We start from the raw sequence: 24675 nt of genomic DNA, 5'->3' as shown, positions 1-24675 counted from the left end.
GTTGCTGACTGGTCATTTGGTTGATCGATTGCTGCTTGATTAGGTAAAGATTAGACTTTTGTTGACGAGAGGTGAAAGCCCTTCAGGGAATCAAACTGTATCAAATTTAGCGTTTAGGTTGTCACTAGTTAGGCACCACGATACACTTCTGTAGCATTTCTCTTCCATAGCAATATCTAGCATCGTATTTGTATAATACTGTCTAGTTTTCTTTATTGATACTACACCTAACATGCATCCATTCTAAGGTAGCTTCTGGCTATACAGAAACCAGACTTGAATATCGAAAGTAAACCATTAAATAAATGTAAGGCTTGAAAGATCATATGAAATTAACTGTTTAAATGTGATAAAAGAAAGAAAAAAATGCGATTTCAAAGTTGGGTGTTATTTGTATGCTATAGATCTACTTAGCCAATGTAAAACCATGGTAAAACGTTTAAATTAATAGTGAAAAGGGAGTTTAGTTTTTAAATTATTAAAACTAGTTGCATTTTTGTTTTAAATAATTTAAATTTTTACATATCTACATGTTCAATTATACATACAAGTCATAAAAAATATAAATATATTCCTAACGACAACAGGGTGATAGTTTCTCTAAATTATATTCTATATCCAGATGAATTGTCTATGGCTGTATGTATTACATAGTGATATTCATTTTTTACCAAATTGCAAAAAAATATTATGTTTCGTCACGTATGTTCTAAACGTTTACAATTAGAGCCACTAATCATGAATGAACTGTAATTGATATTTATCATGGAAAATATCTTAGATCACCTATCTAGGTCAAGTTGACTGCCTTAAATCGTAGAACGACTACAGCTCCTCCTCGAGAGACGTTCCCGTCCACATAACGCAGGTTAAGATGGGATTCGCTTTGGTTGTAGATAACCAGCTATCGTTTGGCACGCCATTCTTCCAGAGCTGAGACCAATAGAATTCCTTGTCACCATCACTCTCGTCATAGTGCTGCAAAGATTATTTGTTTTCCCAGTAGTCAACATCAATGTCCACTGCTTTGAGGTCCCTTTTCATAATATTCACATATCGAAGGTGGGGACGAACAGATTTATTGTGTTTTTTTTTAGCTTTTTGCGGGTTGTCTAGAATAATGACTTTCGGGATACTATCATCCTCATGACCGGGCCAGCTGATGCGGCGTTGTCTAAGGATTTAAAAGATGCTAGGAAGACCTGTTCGAGTGAGTATCTCAACTCTACACACTACGGAGAGTTCACATGTCCAGCAGACCTCCGTTTCGGTCATTGTAGTGAGCTTCCGGTTTTCCAAAACTCTTGTTGTGAGTCAAGCAACTCACTCAAACTTATCTTCTAGGGACAGGTCATGTCGAATTGTGGATCCAAAGTAGCAGAATTCATGTACGGGTTCAATGAAGATGAACCCAAAGTGGTGTTGTAGCAGGTCACACCATCTGATCCTCAGGTCTGCTTCCGTTGTGCCCATACTCTCTACAGGCCTGAGAAAAGTGGGGCAATAGTGACTGAAGCGCCTCCAATGTGTGTGTGCCCCTACCACTGCGCCAACCACGAATGGCATATCTTTGACAAGTGTGGTTCTGATATTTTATTTTATTTCATTTTTTGCCCTCTGTCTGGCAATATTCAAAAGTTCTAGATGGCAGCGGAATGAAAGAAGAACAAAAGTATAACACTAGCTGTCAAAAATTATGTTTCAAGATCTAGATCTACTGTTGAGGAAATACGAAAAAAAAAGGGTTGTCCAAAGAAAACTGTCTGGACAACGCAAAGAATGGACCGGGCTCTCTCTTGATATCTTGTTAAGAACAACAACTGCTGACAGGGAAAAAGTGAAGGATTTGGTTACGCGGGACAGATGATAATGATGAAAAGTACATAAAAAAGGTTCCAGATTTTGTGTAAAAATACCCAAATGATGAAGTACTGGAAACATCTATTTTAACGAAGTGGCCTTAAAAAAATAACTTTTGTGACGATCCCTTATTCAGAAAAATATTATCTATTTTATCAGTTAGTCAGAAATGGATGAAGTTTTTACAAATCTAATCAAATATAATATAAGGAAGTATTACACCAAGTGCGGGTCGATCCATATGGCCCATGCAGTAAATGTCTTCTTTGGCATCATCATTGATTTCTCAAAAAGATACGACGTGTGAAAAAAGATCCGCTACGGCACTCTGCTCATAAAACTCAGAGCTGTTGTTCTATTCGTATAGTTCCATGGTTTAATTTAAATTTTTAGTAAAAAATAATACTTTTACAAACAACACTTTAGCAAAAAATCAAAATCCTCAATCAGCACAAAGCCGTCATGTTCATTAGAATAAAGACTTTATTGCTATTTCCTTTCTGCCCATAAATACGTTAGCTTGCTAGCTACTGATGCAATCTAAGAAATAGATGAGTGGTGAGGAAATAGACATAATAATGTCAGACTAGTTCACCTGTCTTGTTTCAGACCTACCTACAGAACTGGACAGGTACGTCTGCCCAGGACCCAAACTACGTCACCAGCGGCTTCCCTACTTTTAAGACCGGCTCCGCTTCCGGTGTGGATCTCGGCTACCTAGCGTACGGCGGAGATATGAGTGGCTACACTGGTCTGAACATGGGCAGGTCAGCAGATTTAATTCTATTTGTTCAGTCTCTGTGACGTTGTTGTTGTGTGCTGTTCTGTTAATTAACCTTACACCCATCGGGGCACGACGACATAAGATTTCAAAGACAAAACTAAGTATGTAATCTCTGCCGAATCAGAAACCCCATTAGTAACGAACGAAGCTGAGAAATACTCCTTTATAGCACGTGAAAGAAAGCGAGCCTTGTACTAGGACAGCCCTAATGCCGCACATGAATCAGTTCTCTCTATCAAACCCTTGTCCCGATCGCCTTTCATGCAGAAAGCGACATTCATAAAAAATGTGGTCTACTGTTTCTTCTTCATCGATGCAGTGGCGACATCGTGTGTCGTAGTTGTCTAGAAACAATCCGAAGTAAGCACCAACCGAACAGTGACCGACTCGGAACTTGCTTCATATCTCGTGACTCTGATACTCATAGCTTCACTCCATGAGGGGCGATCGAGAGCAAGTGCTTCCCAGCCGTTAATCTCAATATCACTCTTCTTAAAGGAGCTCATAAGAGTGTCTTAATAGCGCTTGTATTGACGTCCCCCCCCCCCTGAGCGCTTTCCTGCACACAGCTCCCCGTACAGAAGACGTTTGGAAAGCGAATGTCTGGCATGCGGACTACATGTCCCATTGAAATTAGGATCTTTTTACTGTGGCATTGATACTGTTCATGTTGGACAGCTATATGATTTCTGTATCTGGTATGTGGTCAGACCAATGCACCTTATGAATTCTCCATAGACAGTGTAAGTAAGTTTAGCTTTTTGATGTGGTGGAAATATATGTTCCAGGCCTCTGATGCCCCCTTGTAACTTTAACCTGAACATATACCAGCCATCTCTCTCTCTCTCTCTTTCCCCACACTCTCTCTCTTTCTCTCCTCCTCCCTCCCCCCTCTCTCTGTCCTTGTAGTTCCAGGTAGCTGGTCCAGCTCACCCTGGTAGATGTATTATTTAATTATTTTAGTGTAGACTTTTAGGAATACACAAGTTAAATCAAAAGATAAACGAGTGAATTAGAAAATAGCTTTGACCTGGAAATATGCCGCTTTCCCCATACAACAATCATATGTGGTACCCTCAACCCATTCTCAGCAGTTCACTCTCATGTGATCCACTCATCTAAAAGTTACTCCACACACACACACACACACTTACTTAATAAGTTATTGTCTACAAATAAACCTACTTTACATATTTCTGCAACGTGACCTCATGTCTTTATGTGTTTGATCTCAGTTGGAGCTTCACTTCGTACTTTGAAACCGGCACTGGAGGAGGGCCCCTAGTCCTATTTGATAACGCCAGCAACGCCATGGTCATCTCGCCAATGAGTCAATTTATGTCAGCCTCTAGCCACGTCTCGTTGACACAGCAGCAAGTCTCGTACGGAGTTCTTGGACTTGTGGACACTATTCCCAGTGGTTACCAAGTCGATTTCATTGTTTACTTTGACGACAGGGGAATTAACCAGGTAATCGTATTCAGTCGGTATCCGTTTACGTCAGCAGACGATAATTAGAATCATGTTTCTATAAAAGTTTAAGAATTCTTATTAAAATGTAGATTACAAATATTAAATTTATTTTACCCTGAGACAAATAGTTTAGAAATATTTGTTTTTAATTTAATATCGATTTACGGTATATTGCTATTAGAATTGCGCCATTTTTTATCTAATGACCAATGACCAGCATTAGATAATCTCCCTTGTTTAACCTTTTTAGTGTTAGCCAACTTTTTCTGCACAACCTACATCTAGGAGTTGGAGTTTCATCGACAAGCATAAGCGTTTCCCAAACTTTTTACATAACGGAACACTGCGCACATTCCGAGTATTTAGCGGAACACTGCATTTTTTCAGACGTAGATGGCGAAAAGGGAATCTAAATCGAACACCGGCGGACCATGATTATGTATGCTCTGGATCAGCCTGGATGTGGCTAAATATGTTGGTCGCAGCTGGTCTTCGGACTCGAGGACAAGCCTTAAATATTTTTTTTCATGTTTAATTTAAAAAAAAAAAAATTATAATTAAACCATGTTGAAAAAAATAAATTTTTCATTTTAAAGCTTAAAACTTGAACAAAATTGTAGATATAAAGATGGGTTTGTTTTATATAAAGGCTTCACGGTAGCAATAGAATTGTGTCTCTAGAAAAATGTAATTTCCTGATTTCGGTTATGGTATCGTTTACCCGAGTGATGCCCAATATACGGCCCGCGGGCCAGATCCGGCCCGAGAAATGGTTTCATCCGACCCACCGATACGTCGGCACAAAGTATAGAAAATCCCCCCTTTTTTTTCTTCAAAAAAAAAAAAGGTTGAAAAATGTATCTTTACCTACAATAGGCCCCTCATTTCTTCTCGAATGGATTGGTCCCATGACCTTTAACATTTCTGAATGAAGAATCTACTAGGAAAAGTGAACTTGTAGAACATGATAAACCAACATGTTTGTTTATAAAGAAAGTGGAGTTGTTTATAAAAAAAAAAAACAACAACAACAACAACATATAAACGGCATTATGAAACAAATATGGCGGCATTCTTGATTTGCGACGTGAATAAAAGATTGTTTACCTACGGGTACTAGATCCACGGGCTTCTAATCAAATAGTTTCGGGTTAATTTCATTTCGTGTTTGCATCTTTTCGTTGATGTGGCCCGCGACACGAGTGTTGGAAATTAAAATGGCCCGCAGGACGAGTAAGGTTGGGCATCACTGGTTTACCCTATCCTAATATCTAGTGGGGCGTCAAGCCTGTTTTTATTCTTTGACTTTGTTGCAAACATAATAAGAAAATCCTGCTTCGCATCAATAGGCTGTAGGAAACCAAAGTAACAAGAGTGATGAAATGTTGTAAAAAAATGTGGTACCGGGTACTCTTCAACAAAAAAGTTGACACGAAATCCTTTTGTGGTTGATCTTTTATTGCATCTTTGTTTCAAATTAGAGTCAAAATCTATATAAAAAAAAATCAGTTCAAAGTTCACAGTGATGTTATAGTGATGTTGTAGTGATGTTGTAGAATTTATTTTTTAACTAAGAATATTTAATCTTTTTCTGCATTGACTTACTAGTTAATTATTCCAGAAAATCTTGGGAAACCTTTTAAGGCCTCGCGGAACACTAGGGTCCCGCAGAACACAGTTTGTCTGTCCTCGGTTGTGGATTTTCTTATGGTACAAGCAAAATATTTAAAAGCTTATATAAAGGGGAAGATCTTGTTCTTAAAACTATATCTACCAATAATGTACAAGTTATTTCCCTTATTTGATATGAAACAAAATAATCCATTACCAATAAAATAATTGACTAATTGAGTATTTTTGTTTATTGTCCATGTTTTGTTACGTACAATAATTAATTGTTTAAAGTATCAACTTCAGAGAATGCGTGAGGGAGAAATAGTTTAAAGAATTATTTAAGTGGACAAAACCCACTAAATTTAGCCATATATGTGAATACTGAAGTATTAGTTTCCCTTGTTGTTATTAAACAAAATAATGAATTACCAGTAATTAATTGTCTAATTCGTTACTTTTTTTTTTATTAATGTCTTGTCTATGTCAATGGGTAAATGTGCGAAGTTTCATCTTGATCCGAGACTGGGTGTGTGAGAAATAACGTGGACACACCTTTTCCCAGACAGTCAGAGTCCGTTGATATAAGTTTTGTTTTAAAAAAATGAGTTTCGCTAAATACTCTAAGTGTGTAAAGGAGAGGAAAAGGGGGGGGGGCATCTTGATTACACGCATCATAGCAGCAATGAATAACGCAAGTACAAAGCTAATATTCACTATTATGATGTCTTGTTGTATTGATGAATGATTTGTTTATTTCTTTAGGCTGTCAGGGACTGGGGCGCATTTCTACAGTTTTACTATGACAAAGTAAAATTCAATAGATTGAAAAGTTTAACCTTAAACTATCTGGGCTACTGGACGGACAATGGTCAGTACTTTATTTTGAAAAGTAGCTTTCTTCTCATTTTTGATCTATCTATCTATTTATCTATCTATCTATCTATCTATCTATCTATCTATCTATCTATCTATCTATATATCTATCTATCTATTTATCTATATGTTTGTTTGTTTGAGTGTTTGTTTGTTAGTTTGAGTGATTTTTTCTTTGTTTGATTGCTTATCTGTTCATCTGTCTGTCTATCTTTAAGTTTATAAAGAAAGTCATCTAAATTCCAGGGGCGTATTACTATTATCATACCGAGGAGGGCAAAAACTATCAGACATCAATGGTTGACGCGGCCAGCTACATAAAGAACATCAGTCTGCCAGTCCAGTAAGTAACCTTTCCTCAGGTTGTTCATACATATGTTTCTACTATCATATAATGTGCTTGTACTTAGTGTTTAGTTTATACACATTTTATAACCATTGCTTGTAGTACTTTCAATGAAGACACCATTCGTTTGTGATGTGATTTTTGTTCAAAACATACAAACATTACCCAAAAAGTCACTTTTCTGTAACATTACCCAAAAAATCACTTTTCTCTAACATTACCTCAAAAAGTCATTTTTCTCTAAATTACCCAAAAAATCACTTTTCTCTAACATTACCTCAAAAAGTCATTTTTCTCTAACATTACCCAAAAAGTCACTCTTCTCTAACATTACCTCAAAAAGTCATTTTTCTCTAACATTACCCAAAAAAGTCACTTTTCTCTAAATTACCCAAAAAGTAACTTTTCTCTAACATTACCCAAAAAAGTCACTTTTCTCTAAATTACCCAAAAAAGTCACTTTTCTCTAGCATTACCCAAAAAGTCACTTTTCTCTAAATTACCCAAAAAGTCACTTTTCTCTAACATTACCCAAAAAGTCACTTTTCTCTAAATTACCCAAAAAGTCACTTTTCTCTAACATTACCAAAAAGTCACTTTTCTCTAACATAACCCAAAAAGTCACTTTTCTCTAAATTACCCAAAAAGTCACTTTTCTCTAACATTACCCAAAAAGTCACTTTTCTCTAAATTACCCAAAAAGTCACTTTCCTCTAACATTACCCAAAAAGTCACTTTTCTCAAACATTACCCAAAAAGTCACTTTTCTCAAACATTACCCAAAAAGTCACTTTTCTCAAACATTACCCAAAAAGTCACTTTTCTCAAACATTACCCAAAAAGTCACTTTTCTCAAACATTACCCAAAAAGTCACTTTTCTCAAACATTACCCAAAAAAGTCACTTTTCTCTTACATTACCCAAAAAAGTCACTTTTCTCTAGCATTACCCAAAAAGTCACTTTTCTCTAAATTACCCAAAAAGTCACTTTCCTCTAACATTACCCAAAAAGTCACTTTTCTCAAACATTACCCAAAAAGTCACTTTTCTCAAACATTACCCAAAAAGTCACTTTTCTCAAACATTACCCAAAAAGTCACTTTTCTCAAACATTACCCAAAAAAGTCACTTTTCTCTTACATTACCCAAAAAAGTCACTTTTCTCTAACTTTGCCTTTCACTCCACAGATATTTGCAGTACGACTCTTGGTGGTACCCCAAGGGCCACAGACAGGGAACCGTAACGTGGACTCCCAGGAAAGACGTTTTGCCAGATGGTTTCCAGTAAGTAGATGTAGTTCTGGGTCTTCTGTAACGTCCCTTGAAATCAGAATTGAATAATCCAATAAACACAAATGACAGCTTTTAAACCAAATGGATGATGTGTTTTACACGTTGTTATGAGAGCTGTACGTACCTTGTGATTGTTGGTTTGAGCCACACCTAGACACATGATGTCTCTTGTTTGGATATATCTTAACATGGAGATTGATAAAAGATGTCGTTACCACAAAGAACACCCTTGAACCAATAAAACAACTTTGTATGCTATTTGCAGATACCTCTCGGCTCAGACACAACTTCCTTTTGGATGCCATAACAGATATTGGTAAGTGCATTCACGCATAATACCCCACAATGAATTAACTTATTGCATTATTCAAAATTAGCTAAAGTGATTCTCCATCTTATAATAGTCTGCATAATCATCACTATCATCATCATCCATCCCTCGACTTTCGACGTAGCGTGCTGTTCTATAGATATAGACTTTAAATCTGACAAAGTTAAATAAGCGTTTAAAAAATAATGTTATGATTAATGATGGATAATTCATAACAAGGATTATAGTCAATAATTTTCGAGTTCAACATTTTATCTTGTATAATGAATGAGCTGAATGTTATATAAGGTTGACTTGTGTAAATTTATCTTAGGGACAGTCAAACAACGTATGCTAGATATAATGGAGGTCAGTACAACTTTATTCAAGATCGCTCATACGGTCTGTCAGTGCCAGATGACCAGGTGAGTTGTGAAGAGAGAAGAGGAGAAATTGAAAAGAAATAAAATTGAGTAGGAAAAAAATTGAGGAGAGATTAATCTAAAAGTTAAAAAGAAGTGTGGTGAAGTAAAACTGGGAAGTTAAACTGGGAAGTGAAACTCAGAAGTTAAACTGGGAGGTGAAACAGAGAAGTTAAACTGGGAGGTGAAACAGAGAAGTTAAACTGGGAGGTGAAACAGAGAATTTAAACTGAAAAGTAAAACAGAGAAGTTAAACTGGGAGGTGAAACAGAGAATTTAAACTGAAAAGTAAAACTGGGAAGTTAAACTGGGACGTGAAATTGAGAAGGTGAAGTGAGAAAGTAAAAAAAAATGTCAAAACATTTATATGAAAAAATTTGTTGGAAATGTGTTTGTATTGTCAGTAATACAAAAGTACAATTTATTTGACAAGGCGGCCAGCAAACATTATAACATTACCCTAATTACAAACTCTGATGAATGAATTGGGAATGTAATGTTGGCTTGATATTGTGACGTCAAATTATAACTACAGTTACATTTGTAACCCTAGTAGGCTCGGAATATCAAATTGCTTTGCAGAAATGTCAATATGTCTTCAACAATAAGATCATAATTTAGTTATTTAAAATTGCATGAAAGTTATTTAATTTTTTATATAAACCAGTTGTTCAGTTGAGAGAATAAAGCTTCTATGGAAAATACCTATTTGTGCCTGATGTTAACAAATAGAAAAACTAATCAAGTGTAAAATTTTGTTTCTTCAGAAATTCTGGGATGATCTCTTCACTATGACGAAGCAATGGGGAAACTTTATTCTGTACGAACAGGTAATTTGGTGCATAGATATTTTTTTGTTATTTCAAACGTACATGCTTTACTATCATGAATATCTCTCAATTTTCTGTATTGGCCTGTCCCACGCCTTCTAAATTGAACATGATTTGATCTGAGATTTTCTTATTAGCAGAAATATTGCGTTGGACAGTGTTTCCCAAACTATGTTCCACGAGGCTACATTAGGTATTCCTCGAACTACTGGAATAATTTACTATTAATCTCTTTAAAAATAATAACCAATGTGTTCCTCTAAATACTCTGAATGTGCAAAGTGTTCCGTTAAAGGAAAAAGTTTGGGAAACACTGCGCTAAGAAAATGAAATTCTGAAGCCCCAAACGCAGAAAAAGCTTGACGCCGGGGAAGCTTATAGCGCTTCCTTAGATCCTCATCTCCCCCCCCCCAGCTAGCTAAAGGGTGGAGGGCAAACGTGTTTTTTTTTTTTTTTTTTTTTTTTGCTTTGGGCTAGCGTCACGAGTAAAAGTTTGAGAAACACTGACATGACATCATCTTTGTTTAAAAAGTGCACAGAAAGACGCTGAATCCTGTCAAGATCCGTATGTCCAATTATGGTTCGAGATGACCGCATCCCTTTTAGGAACCATGTGACCCGGGAAAGTATTTTATCCCGTGGCCAGGATGAGAAATTGGCTCTTCACCAACTTCTCAGTCTGGAGTCCCCCTGCAACTAGGTGACCATGTAATCACACCCGGCATGTCATGTTGCACGGTCCTACTAGCCTCGACATGAGTTCCTCCTTTCATGCGGGCCATATGCCTATAATGTGCCACCGCACTCGTGAGGGGACCATCACCAGTCGTATGGCCCCCGTTGGGGAACGAAGCGGTGGGTTTCGGACTGGTTAGCAAGTCTTTCTCACATCCCCACCATGTGCAAGTCCACTCGCTAGAGTATACAGTGGTAGCTCACTGGGAGCCGTGTTAGCTCTCGTTCTTGGCCTATCCACTTCCCTGGGCGGACGTTTCCACGGAGGTGCCACGATGAGGCGAAGGGAGCTGGTAATCCTCCGTATATTAAGATCCAGCTGATGAGAAAGTATATGGTTGTTCTTTTTTTTCGAAATCCTACAGACTTTACATTGTCGCCATTGCAAACTAGGGCTAGTCTGTACACATATACAGGCTGATATAATTTGTTTCCACCGGTATCATCAATTTCTTTTGACTACAGAAATTGAAGGTGTCATCGATTATACAATTATTTTTGCGAAATTTTCATCTAATGCTGTCAGAAAATATTATTGGAAAGGCTTTTTTTTTAAAAATATAACTACTTTACTTTATAGCAAGGTTTCTTCAATATTTTAGTGTTGACTAAAAATGAGTATTCATATAAAATTGTATATAAATTGCGAAAAGTTTTATTTGTTTGTTTTTTTGAAATTGTAAAATATATTAGGAAAAAAAGGAGGGGAGATTACGGCCATAGTATTATGTGAGCATTACGATTTGTTCACTATATATCAGATAAAAACTAATGCGTGTTAACTAAGAAAAGCAATAAACTAGAATCAAGATTTCCATGACAGGATTGGTTGAACTGGGAGTTTGACCAGAATGTTGCCCTTTTGTCTGACGTCTCGCTGGGGCGCCGCTGGCTAACCCAGATGGGCAACGGGGCTTCGCAGTACCTCAACATTGAGATTCAGTACTGCATGGCCTACAGTCGCCACATTCTGCAATCCCTTGAGATAGACGCTGTCACGCAGGTCAGTGAGTTATAACTAAGTGTCACCATCGTGTTCAGTTTTAGCTGGTTATAACAGTTTGTTTCATTCCTGTCATTGACTCACACTTTCCGTCATAGTCAAAAATGTAAAATTTGTCTCGTTTATTTTGACTAAACTTTTCATTATCCTGTCGACCTGGAATTTCACACATAGTTCTGCTGGGTGACAACAAAGTTTAATGAAACTTAAGAAAGATCATTTCATTAATTATTGAAATACTTCCAAAAAAAAAATTATTTACAGTTAAAGCGACTTCAGGGAAACGAACAATTTTATTGTATTTGTCATATTACTGAGTATTAAGGATATTTTTCTAATGCCACCGCCCTCATGCAAATGCAAGACAAATTATGAAAACAAAATAGGATTGTTTAGTTTACTGTGTTATTTTGGGCATAATTTAGAAATTGATTTTTTTAAAGGATGAAAGAAATGTGTTCATAATAAATTTTCAAAAGGCTTAGATTTGTATTTTGAAAAACCAAATGGCAATGTACAGAATTTAAGGCAGCCCAGAATGTACAATTATGTAATGGAAAAACTCCAAGCCACTGATAAGACAAACACTCTCCAGGTTCATAATAAGACAATATTTCTCCAAATCTAATAAAGCAAGGTCTCTCCAGGTCAATAATAAGATAATATCTCTCTATGGCGATAACAAGATAATCTAATTTCTCCCCAGACCTACAATAATAGATTATCTCTCCTTACCGACAACATAAAATAATACCTCTTCAGGCCGATGATTGTCTGCGTAGCTTTTCCATCAGTGAAAAACCAACTGTTACTGTCTATTAGCATTTACTGTTTCAAAGTATTCATTACACACAGGCTCGCGTCAGCCATGACTACTCACCAGGGGGCCGACAATGGAACATAGGCATCACCTCCATGTTTGCCGACGCTGTTGGTCTGGCACCATTCAAGGACACTTTCTGGACAACGGAGAAACAGCCCGGTAGTCCTTATGGCTGTAAGTACTAAGTATATGTGTGTGTGTGTGCCCTTATGGCTGTAAGTACTAAGTATATGTGTCTGTGTGTGCCCTTATGGCTGTAAGTACTAAGTATATGTGTGTTTGTGTGCTCTTATGGCTGTAAGTACTAAGTATGTGTGGGTGTGTGCTCATGAATGTATCTATGTATTGGGGGGGGGGGGGCAAGTGTATTCGACTTGGCTCAGGGCTTGGTTCTCTGGTTTTATTGCATGTAAAGACCTGGCTCAGGGTTTGGTTCTCTGGTTTTATTGCATGTAAAGACCTGGCTCAGGGTTTGGTTCTCTGGTTTTATTGCATGTAAAGACCTGGCTCAGGGCTTGGTTCTCTGGTTTTATTGCATGTAAAGACCTGGCTCAGGGTTTGGTTCTCTGGTTTTATTGCATGTAAAGACCTGGCTCAGGGCTTGGTTCTCTGGTTTTATTGCATGTAAAGACCTGGCTCAGGGCTTGGTTCTCTGGTTTTATTGCATGTAAAGACCTGGCTCAGGGCTTGGTTCTCTGGTTTTATTGCGTGTAAAGACCTGGCTCAGGGCTTGGTTCTCTGGTTTTATTGCATGTAAAGACCTGGCTCAGGGCTTGGTTCTCTGGTTTTATTGCATGTAAAGACCTGGCTCAGGGCTTGGTTCTCTGGTTTTATTGCATGTAAAGACCTGGCTCAGGGCTTGGTTCCCTGGTTTTATTGCATGTAATGACCTGGCTCAGGGCTTGGTTCTCTGGTTTTATTGCATGTAAATACCTGGCTCAGGGCTTGGTTCTCTGGTTTTATTGCATGTAAAGACCTGGCTCAGGGTTTGGTTCTCTGGTTTTATTGCATGTAAAGACCTGGCTCAGGGCTTGGTTCTCTGGTTTTATTGCATGTAAAGACCTGACTCAGGGCTTGGTTCTCTGGTTTTATTGCATGTAAAGACCTGGCTCAGGGTTTGGTTCTCTGGTTTTATTGCATTTAAAGACCTGACTCAGGGCTTGGTTCTCTGGTTTTATTGCATGTAAAGACCTGGCTCAGGGTTTAGTTCTCTGGTTTTATTGCATGTAAAGACCTGGCTCAGGGCTTGGTTCTCTGGTTTTATTGCATGTAAAGACCTGACTCAGGGCTTGGTTCTCTGGTTTTATTGCATGTAAAGACCTGGCTCAGGGTTTGGTTCTCTGGTTTTATTGCATGTAAAGACCTGGCTCAGGGCTTGGTTCTCTGGTTTTATTGCATGTAAAGACCTGGCTCAGGGTTTGGTTCTCTGGTTTTATTGCATCTAAAGACCTGACTCAGGGCTTGGTTCTCTGGTTTTATGGCATGTAAAGACCTGGCTCAGGGTTTGGTTCTCTGGTTTTATTGCATGTAAAGACCTGGCTCAGGGCTTGGTTCTCTGGTTTTATTGCATGTAAAGACCTGACTCAGGGCTTGGTTCTCTGGTTTTATTGCATGTAAAGACCTGACTCAGGGCTTGGTTCTCTGGTTTTATTGCATGTAAAGACCTGGCTCAGGGCTTGGTTCTCTGGTTTTATTGCATGTAAAGACCTGGCTCAGGGCTTGGTTCTCTGGTTTTATTGCATGTAATGACCTGGCTCAGGGCTTGGTTCTCTTGTTTTATTGCATGTAAAGACCTGGCTCAGGGCTTGGTTCTCTGGTTTTATTGCATGTAAAGACCTGGCTCAGGGTTTGGTTCTCTGGTTTTATTGCATGTAAAGACCTGGCTCAGGGCTTGGTTCTCTGGTTTTATTGCATGTAAAGACCTGACTCAAGGCTTGGTTCTCTGGTTTTATTGCATGTAAAGACCTGGCTCAGGGTTTGGTTCTCTGGTTTTATTGCATGTAAAGACCTGGCTCAGGGCTTGGTTCTCTGGTTTTATTGCATGTAAAGACCTGACTCAGGGTTTGGTTCTCTGGTTTTATTGCATGTAAAGACCTGACTCAGGGCTTGGTTCTCTGGTTTTATTGCATGTAAAGACTTGGCTCAGGGCTTGGTTCTCTGGTTTTATTGCATGTAAAGACCTGGCTCAGGGCTTGGTTCTCTGGTTTTATTGCATGTAAAGACCTGGCTCAGGGCTTGGTTCTCTGGTTTTATTGCATGTAAAGACCTGGCTCAGGGCTTGGTTCTCTGGTTTTATTGCATGTAAAGACCTGGCTCAGGGCTTGGTTCTCTGGTTTTATTGCATGTAAAGACCTGACTCAGGGCTTGGTTCTCTGGTTTTATGGCATGTAAAGACCTGGCTCAGGGTTTGGTTCTCTGGTTTTATTGCATGTAAAGACCTGGCTCAGGGCTTGGTTCTCTGGTTTTATTGCATGTAAAGACCTGACTCAGGGCTTGGTTCTCTGGTTTTATTGCATGTAAAGACTTAGATATGTAAGTCCGGTTTTGAATGTTCAACTGATCTCAACATTGACTTTAAAATGAAAACGTCAAAGTAGGTGGAAGTTAAATGGCCACATGACATCCTCGTACAACATTACAACATTGGTTGCGGACAGAGGCGGATTTAAGTCATTGCAAGTCTGTGCTGCTTTAGAAGAACGTATCCTAATGGGGGCCTCCACATTTTAAAATTATATTTTTTCACAAAATATGCAAATTAAAAAAAAAAAGAAACAATAAATATATAAGTACTCTATTTCTTTCTACACAAATATGACTGAACATGTTCAATGTATTCATATTATTAAGTGCTTTTATAGTCTATTGAAGCTTGAAGAGGACTGGTGCCTCCCCAAGAAATCATGCCCGGGACCTAAGTTACTAAAATCTGGCAATGTAGCCTCAAATAGGCCTACATGTGAACTTTACCTACACTATTACTTTTATTAGGTTCTTATCAACACATTTTCTTATTCTTGAAACATCACACACTGTCCAAAACATGTCATCAATAGCTAGTTGAACTATTACTTACTTTCATATTAAGGAAATTTTGTATGTACATTTCCCAGCCAGAACAGAAAAGTTTACCCGCCTGAATGCAGTGATAGCAACACTGAGTACTGGACCTGTTGGGCCAGGGGATGGCATTGGCTACATCAACTCTACTCTCTTAATGAAGTAACTCACTAGTCACTACATTCTCTGATTAGTCATTAGACATTTGTATTTTATTTATCGGGATAATTGTTTGTTTACATTTTAGGCAAAGGAACCAACTAAGCGAAAAGAGTGTAGTGAGTGGGGGGGGGGTGGACGAGAGAGAGACAGAGAGAGAGAAAACAAAAAAAACCTGTACAAGAAGAGAAATAAAAAAACATGGGTCTGTGAAATTTTTTTGCCAGGCAAACCAATATTTAAATTAATAGGGTCAAAGTTTATTTGGGTGGCCAGAGTTAGAACTTGAAGCCAAATGCGTCAATGACTTGGATAACGCTATCAAATAACAGATTTAGACTAGTATTTTTATGCATTACTTTCACCAGGTTGTGTAATTCGTACAAGTGATCTACCTTCACTAGTGCCATTAGCTTTCCCTTAATCTAGAGTGAAATCACTAACTTAGTCGAGCTTAAGTCTCCAAATTATAGACACAACTAAATGAACACATAGGTACGCGTGGGAAGTTTTGAAGAAACGTTTAAAAATAAAGTATAAGATAAGAAGAGAATAAATAATTTGTTTACTCTTAGATTATACTGAAAAAAGTAAAAAATTCCGTCCATGGATAACTGTAATTAAAAAAACAACAACTATGCTTTCAAGTTAGAATGGCTGCCATGTCGTGCGGTTTGCGCGCTGTACTGTCGTTCAGATTTATTGATGGTCCCGGGTTCAAACCTTGCCCGCCCCATCCCCCGTCGTCCTGCGGGAGGTTTGGACTAGGAAGTAAACTATCTTCAACTCAGAAGAAACATTCGAAACATGTAAAACAAAACAAAGTTAATCTTAATGTTTTGTTTTTTTTTCTTTCTGTATCTAGTGACAAAAACAATATGTTTTAATGTCCTCAGATGCTGTGACAACTCTGGGAGAATTTTACAACCTGACCGGGCAGCTACTGCCATAGATGACCAAATTAAAAAGGTAATTAAAATATCATTCTAAAAAACAAAAACATTTTTTTTCTGTTTTTTTTCCCTTACTTCAAAGTTAATTGTTTTTACTAAAATGTGTTTAATAAACAATAAACAGACCAAATGGTTCTTAAGTTTAACTATGGCACTGAACCATTGAATTGTGGATGGGAAGATTATTTCATATGCCAATGTAACTGCTTGCCGTTAGGGCTTAGCCTTTACGCCTCGGGACAATTCTTATTGAAATTTGCGTTACTAAGTCTAGCTTTTGAGTTATTGACAAAACATTTGTGACAAACTTGAGTTGCCTCGAAAATCAGTGGAAAATAAAATTATTCAAGTTCACTTTGTCTTTGTCTTTGTTAATATCTCCACTAACAATAAAAAGTGTAAAGGTTTATTAAATTTTTTGTTTTACAACAAGCAGGGTGTGTTCTGACCTGATATCGTATTGCACTGTGCCGTCTTCTAAAGTTATAATACGGGAATATTAAGTCAAGGCATTAACAAAGTAATAGATCTTCTTAAATAATACAAAATGATAATAAATACTCACTGTGCCATGAATATCTCAATTTTGAACAAACTTCTACTGCATCATGAAGTTGAATCTAAATTTTTCACATTTTAAATTTCTTTACATTTTTCAAGAACTCAAAAAATATTTTTTAAATCACAGAAATTTTGTTTTAAACGTATCCCTCTTAAGGACGTAATTCTAAAGTTTTGTCTTCTAAGTTTCGGACGTACCATTAGAAATGAAAGAGGTTATCTCCTCTTTTCAAGTAACGTCTGTAATTTATAAGATATGATTATTTCGTCCTGGCCTAAGCTTCCTGCAGGACGTCAGGGAATGACAGTTAGCAGGACTTGAACTGGTGACCATCGTGACATAATGTACTTTTTATCTCATGACATGTCTGTTACGTGCAATAAAAACTACTGTATATCTCATGACATGTCTGTTTCGTGCATTAGAAACTACTGTATATCTCATATAACATGTCTGTTATGTGCAATAGAAACTACTGTATTTAATACTAATGTATATTGTCTCTTATCTGGATCTAGAAAGCCTTCCCGAACTATTCAGGACCTCGAGGTGAAGTCTACACAACCTATACCAACGTTAGTGGTCTCATTTTTGGTATCGTTCTGGCTGCAGAGCTGACCAACGAATACGCTCTGACACCGACCAGTGGCTGGACTTACGGACTGGTAACACCTTTTTTATTTTTAGTATTTTTAGCGGCCCCCGTAAGGGGAAAAAGCCGCTATTAGGTTTGTGCAAAATGTCCGTCTGTCCGTCTGTCCGTCTGTCCGTCTGTCCGTCTGTCCGTCTGTCACACTCAGATCTCGAAAACTAGAAGAGATATGAAAAATATTATTTCATCATTAAATCCGGCTTGAAAAGTTTAGGTGCAACGGCTACTTTTGGTTTTCTAAAAGCAAACCGTTTAATTTATAAAATTAATTATGCAAGCGATTTTTTCATAAAAATACACCAATTCTAAAACAATTACGTAAATGTAAGGGAGGCAATGTTACAATATGCTAACAAAGATGGACAATTTTTGTGTATTTTCAGTATCACTAAGTCAAATATATTTTTAAAATGTACAGGAAATGTTTACAACAAATACAAATAATAGTTAAAGACGTTTTTTCTGGTCAACTAGCTGCTAAAATTAAAAGAAAACATTTCTGTTTGTTTATAAAGGCTAATAATGCACTTTGTATGTAAATATCACGCACATTTTTTTAAATGGACTTTTTATGCAGCGATTTTCGTGCAGTAGCGTAACGTCGCAACATGATCAGGTGCTAAACCAATTCCTTAAACTTTTTTTACAAATCAGATTTTATTTATTTTTTGTTTAGTTCCCCCATCCGAATAAAAGAAGCTTATTTTTGTGCGTTTTGTCTGTTGATCGGTCTGTCCGTCACGATTAGATTTAAAAAACTAGAACTCTAAAAGCTATTGAAAATCTGATTTACCCTTTAATGTTCCTCCCATAACATCTCAATAGTTTTAAGTATCTAAAATTGATTGTTCCGGATTTTTTTGTGCAAAACTAATCAACGCCAACAAATGTTTGTTTGCTCTTCTAACTTATATTACATTAAATTTCCATGCTTAAACGTTGCAAAAACACATTATCAATAATATGTTGTTCCGTTTTTTATGTAAATAGCATATTAATGCTAAATCATAATCTCTATACTGACTTATATTTCATTAAGTGTAAAAATGTTCCGGATATTGTTTTATAAAACATGAATTATGCCTAATGATTGTTTGAAATCGCATAAGGCTTTTAAAAAAAGTAATTTACTAGAATTGATTACTGAAAATTACTTTTTAGACATTTAATTTTCTTGTAAAACATAACATAGAAGTTTTGTAATCGATAAAGAAAGTTCCGGATTTTGTTTCTTACAAATCGTCGCCAGAAATTTCCGAATTTATTTAAAAATCTACTAACGCCAAATAATTGTTTGAACTCCCTCTTCTAATTAATAAACAAATAATCTTCTCATTTACGAAATAATGTTTTTACGGATTTTTATAAAAAATATGTTAACTCACTACTCTCTTACAGTACATTTAACTTTCTACCTAAAACATTAAAAAATCTAATTATCGTTAATATTATGTTCCGATTTTTAAGGAAAACAGAATCCAAACACCAAAGTAAGGTATGAAAATCTCTCCACGTGGCTGTAGTATATCTAATTTTTATACGAGACCATCCAAAAAATTTAATTAACGGTATTACATTTATCTGAAATTCTCTTTTTCTTTTACTATTTATACAAACATCCGGAACAATCTATTATATAAACTTTTCAATTGTGTTCATACCTAAAAATTATTGCGATGTTTTGAAACGTAAAATAAAGGTTAATCAATTTTTAATAACTTTTAGTTGTTTTTTTTATATCAAGATAACGGACAGACCGACTTACAGACAAAACGCAAAAACAATGTGGCTTTGATCCTTTTTAAATAATATCTATTAGAACTCAGTGCACCAATGTCTATGAACCCTAGTTAAATATCTCGTGTAAATAAAGACATTTTTTTTTATGGTACCGGTACTAGCCTATTGTGAGGAAATGGAATTTTTTTTCTTTGACGTCATATGAATGGACTCTTTAAATGTAATGTTAAAAGAACGCACTCGGTGCACCAATGTCTATTAACCCTCGAAAAAATTGCTTGTATTAATGAAAACATATTTTAGTCTAACTAAGCCGTGTGACGTAGTGTTTTTTTTTCCTTTGACGTCACATGGAATGAATTCTTTAAATGAAATGCTAAAAGAACGCACTCGGTGCACCAATGTCTATGAACACTCGAGAAATGGCTCGTGTTGATAAAGGTGATTTTTAGTCTAGCTAGGCCTTGTGACGTAGTGTTTTTTTTTTCCTTTGACGTCATATGGAATGAATTCTTTAAATGAAATGCTAAAAGAACGCACTCGGTGCACCAATGTCTATGAACACTCGATAAAAGGCTCGTAATGATGAAGGCGATTTTTATTCTAGCTAGGCCGTGTGACGTAGTGTTTTTTTTCCTTTGACGTCATATGGAATGAATTCTTTAAATGAAATGCTTAAAGAACGCACTCGTTGCACCAAAGTCTATGAACACTCGATAAATGGCTCTTATAGATGAAGGCGATTTTTAGTCTAGCTAGGCCGTGTGACGTAGTGTTTTTTTTTCCCCTCTGACGTTATATGGAATTAATTCTTCAAATGAAATGCTAAAAGAACTCGGTATAGTAATGTTTATTAAGCCTCGTTATGTGACTCGCGTTTAAAAAAGGAATGATATCTTGATTTAGATCTAATCTAGATTTTTTAAACTAGATCTAGATTTTTATTACAGTATATCTAGATCTGGATTTATATTCTAATTAAAATTATTTTAGAGTCTAGATCTAGAATTTCTAGATCTAGTTTAGACTAAAATAGACTAGATTAAGGTGTAGAATTTCAATTTCTAAACTTAAAGTGTAAAAAAAAAGTGTAGATTTTCATTTCCAAACGTTTTGATCAATATTGTAATGTTTTAATATACTAAAACTAATCTACTATTTTTTTATTAAATTTAAATTTACGGCAAATGAATCTTTGAAACATTATTACTTTTGACCATCGGATGGCTGCCTGGTCGTGCGGTTTGCGCGCTGGACTGTCGTTCAGATTTATGGATGGCCCAGGGTTCAAACCCTGCCCGCTCCCATCCCCCGTCATCCTGCGGGAGGTTTGGACTAGGAAGTAATTATCTTCAACTCTGAAGGAACATCCGAAACGTGTAAAACATTTTACATCAAAATTAAATCACCTCTTGAATATTATTTGCGAATATGCAGATCCGACAGGGATCCGACTTCGACGGGGGCCGCCTCTGAGTTTGTGTAACACAAACTCTCTTTGTAATCTTGTTTTTAAACTACTTTCATTCTATATCATGCTCAGAAGCTATGGTCCACTCTCTTTTGAGGATTAGGTTTCTGTGCTACCTTTATGCGCTCATCAAGCTTTTTTTTAAAACAAAAATCACTGTTGTGTTTTACGGTATCACGTATAAGTGAGTTGGTGTGTTTTAAACCAGAAGATAAGAAATATTTAACCCTTAAAATGCTGAGCTGTTTTACAATGAGTGCATACAAAATGGAATTACAATTCTGATGTTTAGAGGCTAATCCACCACACGCGTTTTAAGGGTTAAATTAAGTACATTGATGGATATAATGCAACTGAAATAAACAACAGAGTAAAACCCGGACATTGTAAGAATCTAGACTCTAGACCAATGCCTACTGGACAGAGGACATGACATAAAAAAGGAGGATATGTCCTCCTTTTGCCGGATGTCTGGTAATCCTAGTTTTGATTACGATTTTTTCACCCACTTTTCCATTGGTTTTATCTCGGACAAATTATCAATGGTTTATTATTATAGTTTTTATTTTTTAACGATTCTTTTTTTTTTTCAGTCTTGACCAAAATGTACTTTCTAGTAGATGAATATAAACTTTAACCTAGGGGTTGCTGCAAAATGTTTTTTTATGAATTTATTTCCGAGTCAAACGTGTAAGTTACTACAGGGGTACATTGAAATTATTAGATTTGTGTTATAAAAATTAGATACTGTATCGGTTGTCGTTCTTATGTTCACATGTGCTTGTAACTCGTCCTTAAGAATGTGTTCACGAAATGATAGATATGTGTGTGTTGTGTTTTGATCTAAAGTTAAACTTAGGCTTTTAAATGGGTCTCATAGTGTAGCAAAGTGGCTTTCTATGACCAGAGATTTTATTTATTTATTTTTTTTGTTGTTGTTTTTTTTGTCATAGATATTTAACATTTTGAAAACGAGGTCAAAATTCCAATATTTTCCATCATCTAATTCCCAGCTGAGGTCACCAGCTGTTGTGTATTCCGGAACTGACCTGAATGACCTTCCCGTTCCGTTTTCCGTGCTGAATCCTTTAAATCTTGGTCCCGGCTGTACGGCTGTAGACTTCTGCCTCTACTACACATCCCCTGTGTTACAGCTTCAGACTGGGTGAGTAACTGACACACCATGCTGTGTAACTCAGAAGACTAGAGCTGGCACATCATGCTGTGTAACCCAGAAGACTAGAGCTGGCACATCATGCTGTGTAACCCAGAAGACTAGAGCTGGCACATCATGCTGTGTAACTCAGAGGACAGGAGCTGACACACCATGCTGTGTAACTCAGAGGACTGGAGCTGGCACACCATGCTGTGTAACTCAGAGGACTAGAGCTGGCACACCATGCTGTGTAACTCAGAGGACAGGAGCTGACACACCATGCTGTGTAACTCAGAGGACTGGAGCTGGCACACCATGCTGTGTAACTCAGAGGACAGGAGCTGACACACCATGCTGTGTAACTCAGAGGACAGGAGCTGACACACCATGCTGTGTAACTCAGAGGACAGGATATCGTATGATTTAAAACACAATTTATTTTCCACTTATGTGCTACTGTTTGATACAGCACAGATGTAAAACGTGTTAGGACCCGACTCAGATCTTTCTTTTTTAATTAGGGATCGACGGTCATTGTCTCATTGTATTCAAGATGCTTATGACACATTTATTTTTCTCTCTCCTAGCGATGCAAGCCTAGACTAAGTCTTTCTAGTAGTGAAACATATCTCATAGTTGGCAGCTAGTGAAGAGAGATTTCAACAAAGAATACTATAGACTAGTATAGACAGTGAAAAGGCAATGAGCTCAGCTCTGGAAGAGCGAGCCAAAAGAAATATGGCTGGTTTCTCTTCCTCTACCAACGAAACACGTTTACTTTAGTTGCATGCAGACCGAAATGTCTGTTCAGAATAAGTCTATTTTTATAAAAAGGAAAAGTAAAGTTCCCCTTTCAGACCTTGCGATCTATGTGGCAGATGATGTAAAGGTCGTCGGTTTCTGTGGCCCACGGTAAACGAGGGTGTCATGTGGACAGCACAACGACCGACCACCTTTAATTTTCCCCAACTAATGTTAGGTACCAATTTGAGCTGGTTGGACTCAGAAGCGCCCTAAAGATCCCGTAATTAAAAACCCCAGGATTCGAACCCCGCCCCTTCGTTTGGAAGCTTTATCACTCAACCATCGCGCATCATGTCTATTTTTATATTCACATGAAAAGGTAGACTACTCTACGAGATGAACTATTATCAAATTACGATTTTTATTTTTTTTTTACTTTTATTGATAATTAAATAACATAGGGAGAAATAAATTGAATCCATTAATTAAAAACTAAAAATCTTTTGTTATTTTTACATTAACATTAATATGTAAATTGTGTTTCTTACCAGAGATCATGTAGTTCTACTGGGTGAAAGAGACAAGTGGACGCCATTTTCTATCCGTCGTTTCATGGACATTCGATTCACTACCAGCGACGTAATCGCCCTCATCAACATCAATGCTTACGAAGCTGTCAGCATCTACTTCCAGATCAACAGCGGGCCCGTCGAGAGGGTGATCTGCGATAACAGCCAGAGCTACAAAAAACCAAGCTTCGCCACCATCAGCATCATGGGCAGGAAGTGCACACTGCAGTGAAGTTTACCGTTCAAGAAAATCGGAGATTAATAACGCAGTTGTGTAAAAGCAATACAAGATTATTTTTTACTTGTTTGGGATTATTTAATAATTAAATCCATTGTTTTGTCATTTTGTGTTTCGCTAGAAAGTTTTCAATAAACAACTAACAGGCCTAAAAATATATTTTTAAAATCAAACTTTTTAATAGGCTACATTGATTTATGGTGAATAGAGTTTATAATTCAGGATAAACTGGGAAATGGAAATTCTGAGGTGAAAGGAATGCACCATTAGACAAGCTTAAAGTGTGTAAGTCCGATTCGTTTTGACGAGTTCTTTGGTGTGAAATGAGAGTGAAAAGGGCCTAAATGTGATCTTCATTACCCCACCCCTCCCCAGTCTCCACTACTCAAGACCTATATATTATCTTACTACTCTTTTCAGTTAAAGGCAAAGTGGATGCTGTCACCTGGAAACTCTAAAACCTGTCTCGTTTATCAAACGATTTCCTAGTTTTCTTGACATGTTGTTGACCTGCTTCTGTCGCTTTTTTTTGTTTTGTTTCAGAAATGAGAGGAGAGGGGGGGGGGAGACGCATATGGAAAATGTTTTTAAAAAATAGTTAAGTAGCAAATAATGGGATTTTTTTCAAGACAAATAAATTCTTACGAGAGGTGACAAACGTACGTACCACTTCTTGCATCAGGCAATGTGGGACCTATATTATTAACTATGATTTTGGTTGAAGCAGAAAAATGTATCGATTGCTAAATCGCTCGTGTCTAGTGGAATAGAAACTGAAGCCATTTTTCACATTCCCCTGTGTCATGCATACAAGAAAAAAATAGTTCCCAAAGCTAAACTAAAAAAAATAGTTCCCAAAGCTAAACTAAAAAAAAAATAGTTCCCAAAGCTAAACTAAAAAAAATAGTTCCCAAAGCTAAACTAAAAAAAATAGTTCCCAAAGCTAAACTAAAAAAAAAATAGTTCCCAAAGCTAAACTAAAAAAAAATAGTTCCCAAAGCTAAA

The 24675-nt window shown here is 36.9% G+C and overlaps 1 protein-coding gene across 1 annotated transcript in view; it reads left to right on the top strand.

The window, feature by feature from the left end:
* Positions 1–23733, top strand: part of LOC106054415 (uncharacterized) — a 31341-nt gene extending 7608 nt beyond the window's left edge. Inside the window, exons 4-18 of the mRNA XM_056044478.1 lie at positions 2470–2627; positions 3880–4114; positions 6494–6599; positions 6851–6947; positions 8139–8234; positions 8509–8559; positions 8888–8978; positions 9743–9805; positions 11364–11543; positions 12399–12540; positions 15480–15588; positions 16482–16554; positions 17619–17765; positions 21977–22128; positions 23415–23733. Of these exons, the coding sequence (XP_055900453.1) occupies positions 2470–2627; positions 3880–4114; positions 6494–6599; positions 6851–6947; positions 8139–8234; positions 8509–8559; positions 8888–8978; positions 9743–9805; positions 11364–11543; positions 12399–12540; positions 15480–15588; positions 16482–16554; positions 17619–17765; positions 21977–22128; positions 23415–23664 (1950 nt within the window). The 3' untranslated portion in view covers positions 23665–23733. The remainder of the gene's footprint in view (positions 1–2469; positions 2628–3879; positions 4115–6493; positions 6600–6850; positions 6948–8138; positions 8235–8508; positions 8560–8887; positions 8979–9742; positions 9806–11363; positions 11544–12398; positions 12541–15479; positions 15589–16481; positions 16555–17618; positions 17766–21976; positions 22129–23414) is intronic.
* The last annotated feature ends 942 nt before the right edge of the window (positions 23734–24675 follow it).

This window comes from Biomphalaria glabrata, chromosome 10, assembly GCF_947242115.1.
Source record: "Biomphalaria glabrata chromosome 10, xgBioGlab47.1, whole genome shotgun sequence".
Classification (NCBI taxonomy): Eukaryota; Metazoa; Mollusca; class Gastropoda; family Planorbidae; genus Biomphalaria; species Biomphalaria glabrata.
This window is presented reverse-complemented; position numbering and strand designations above follow the sequence as displayed.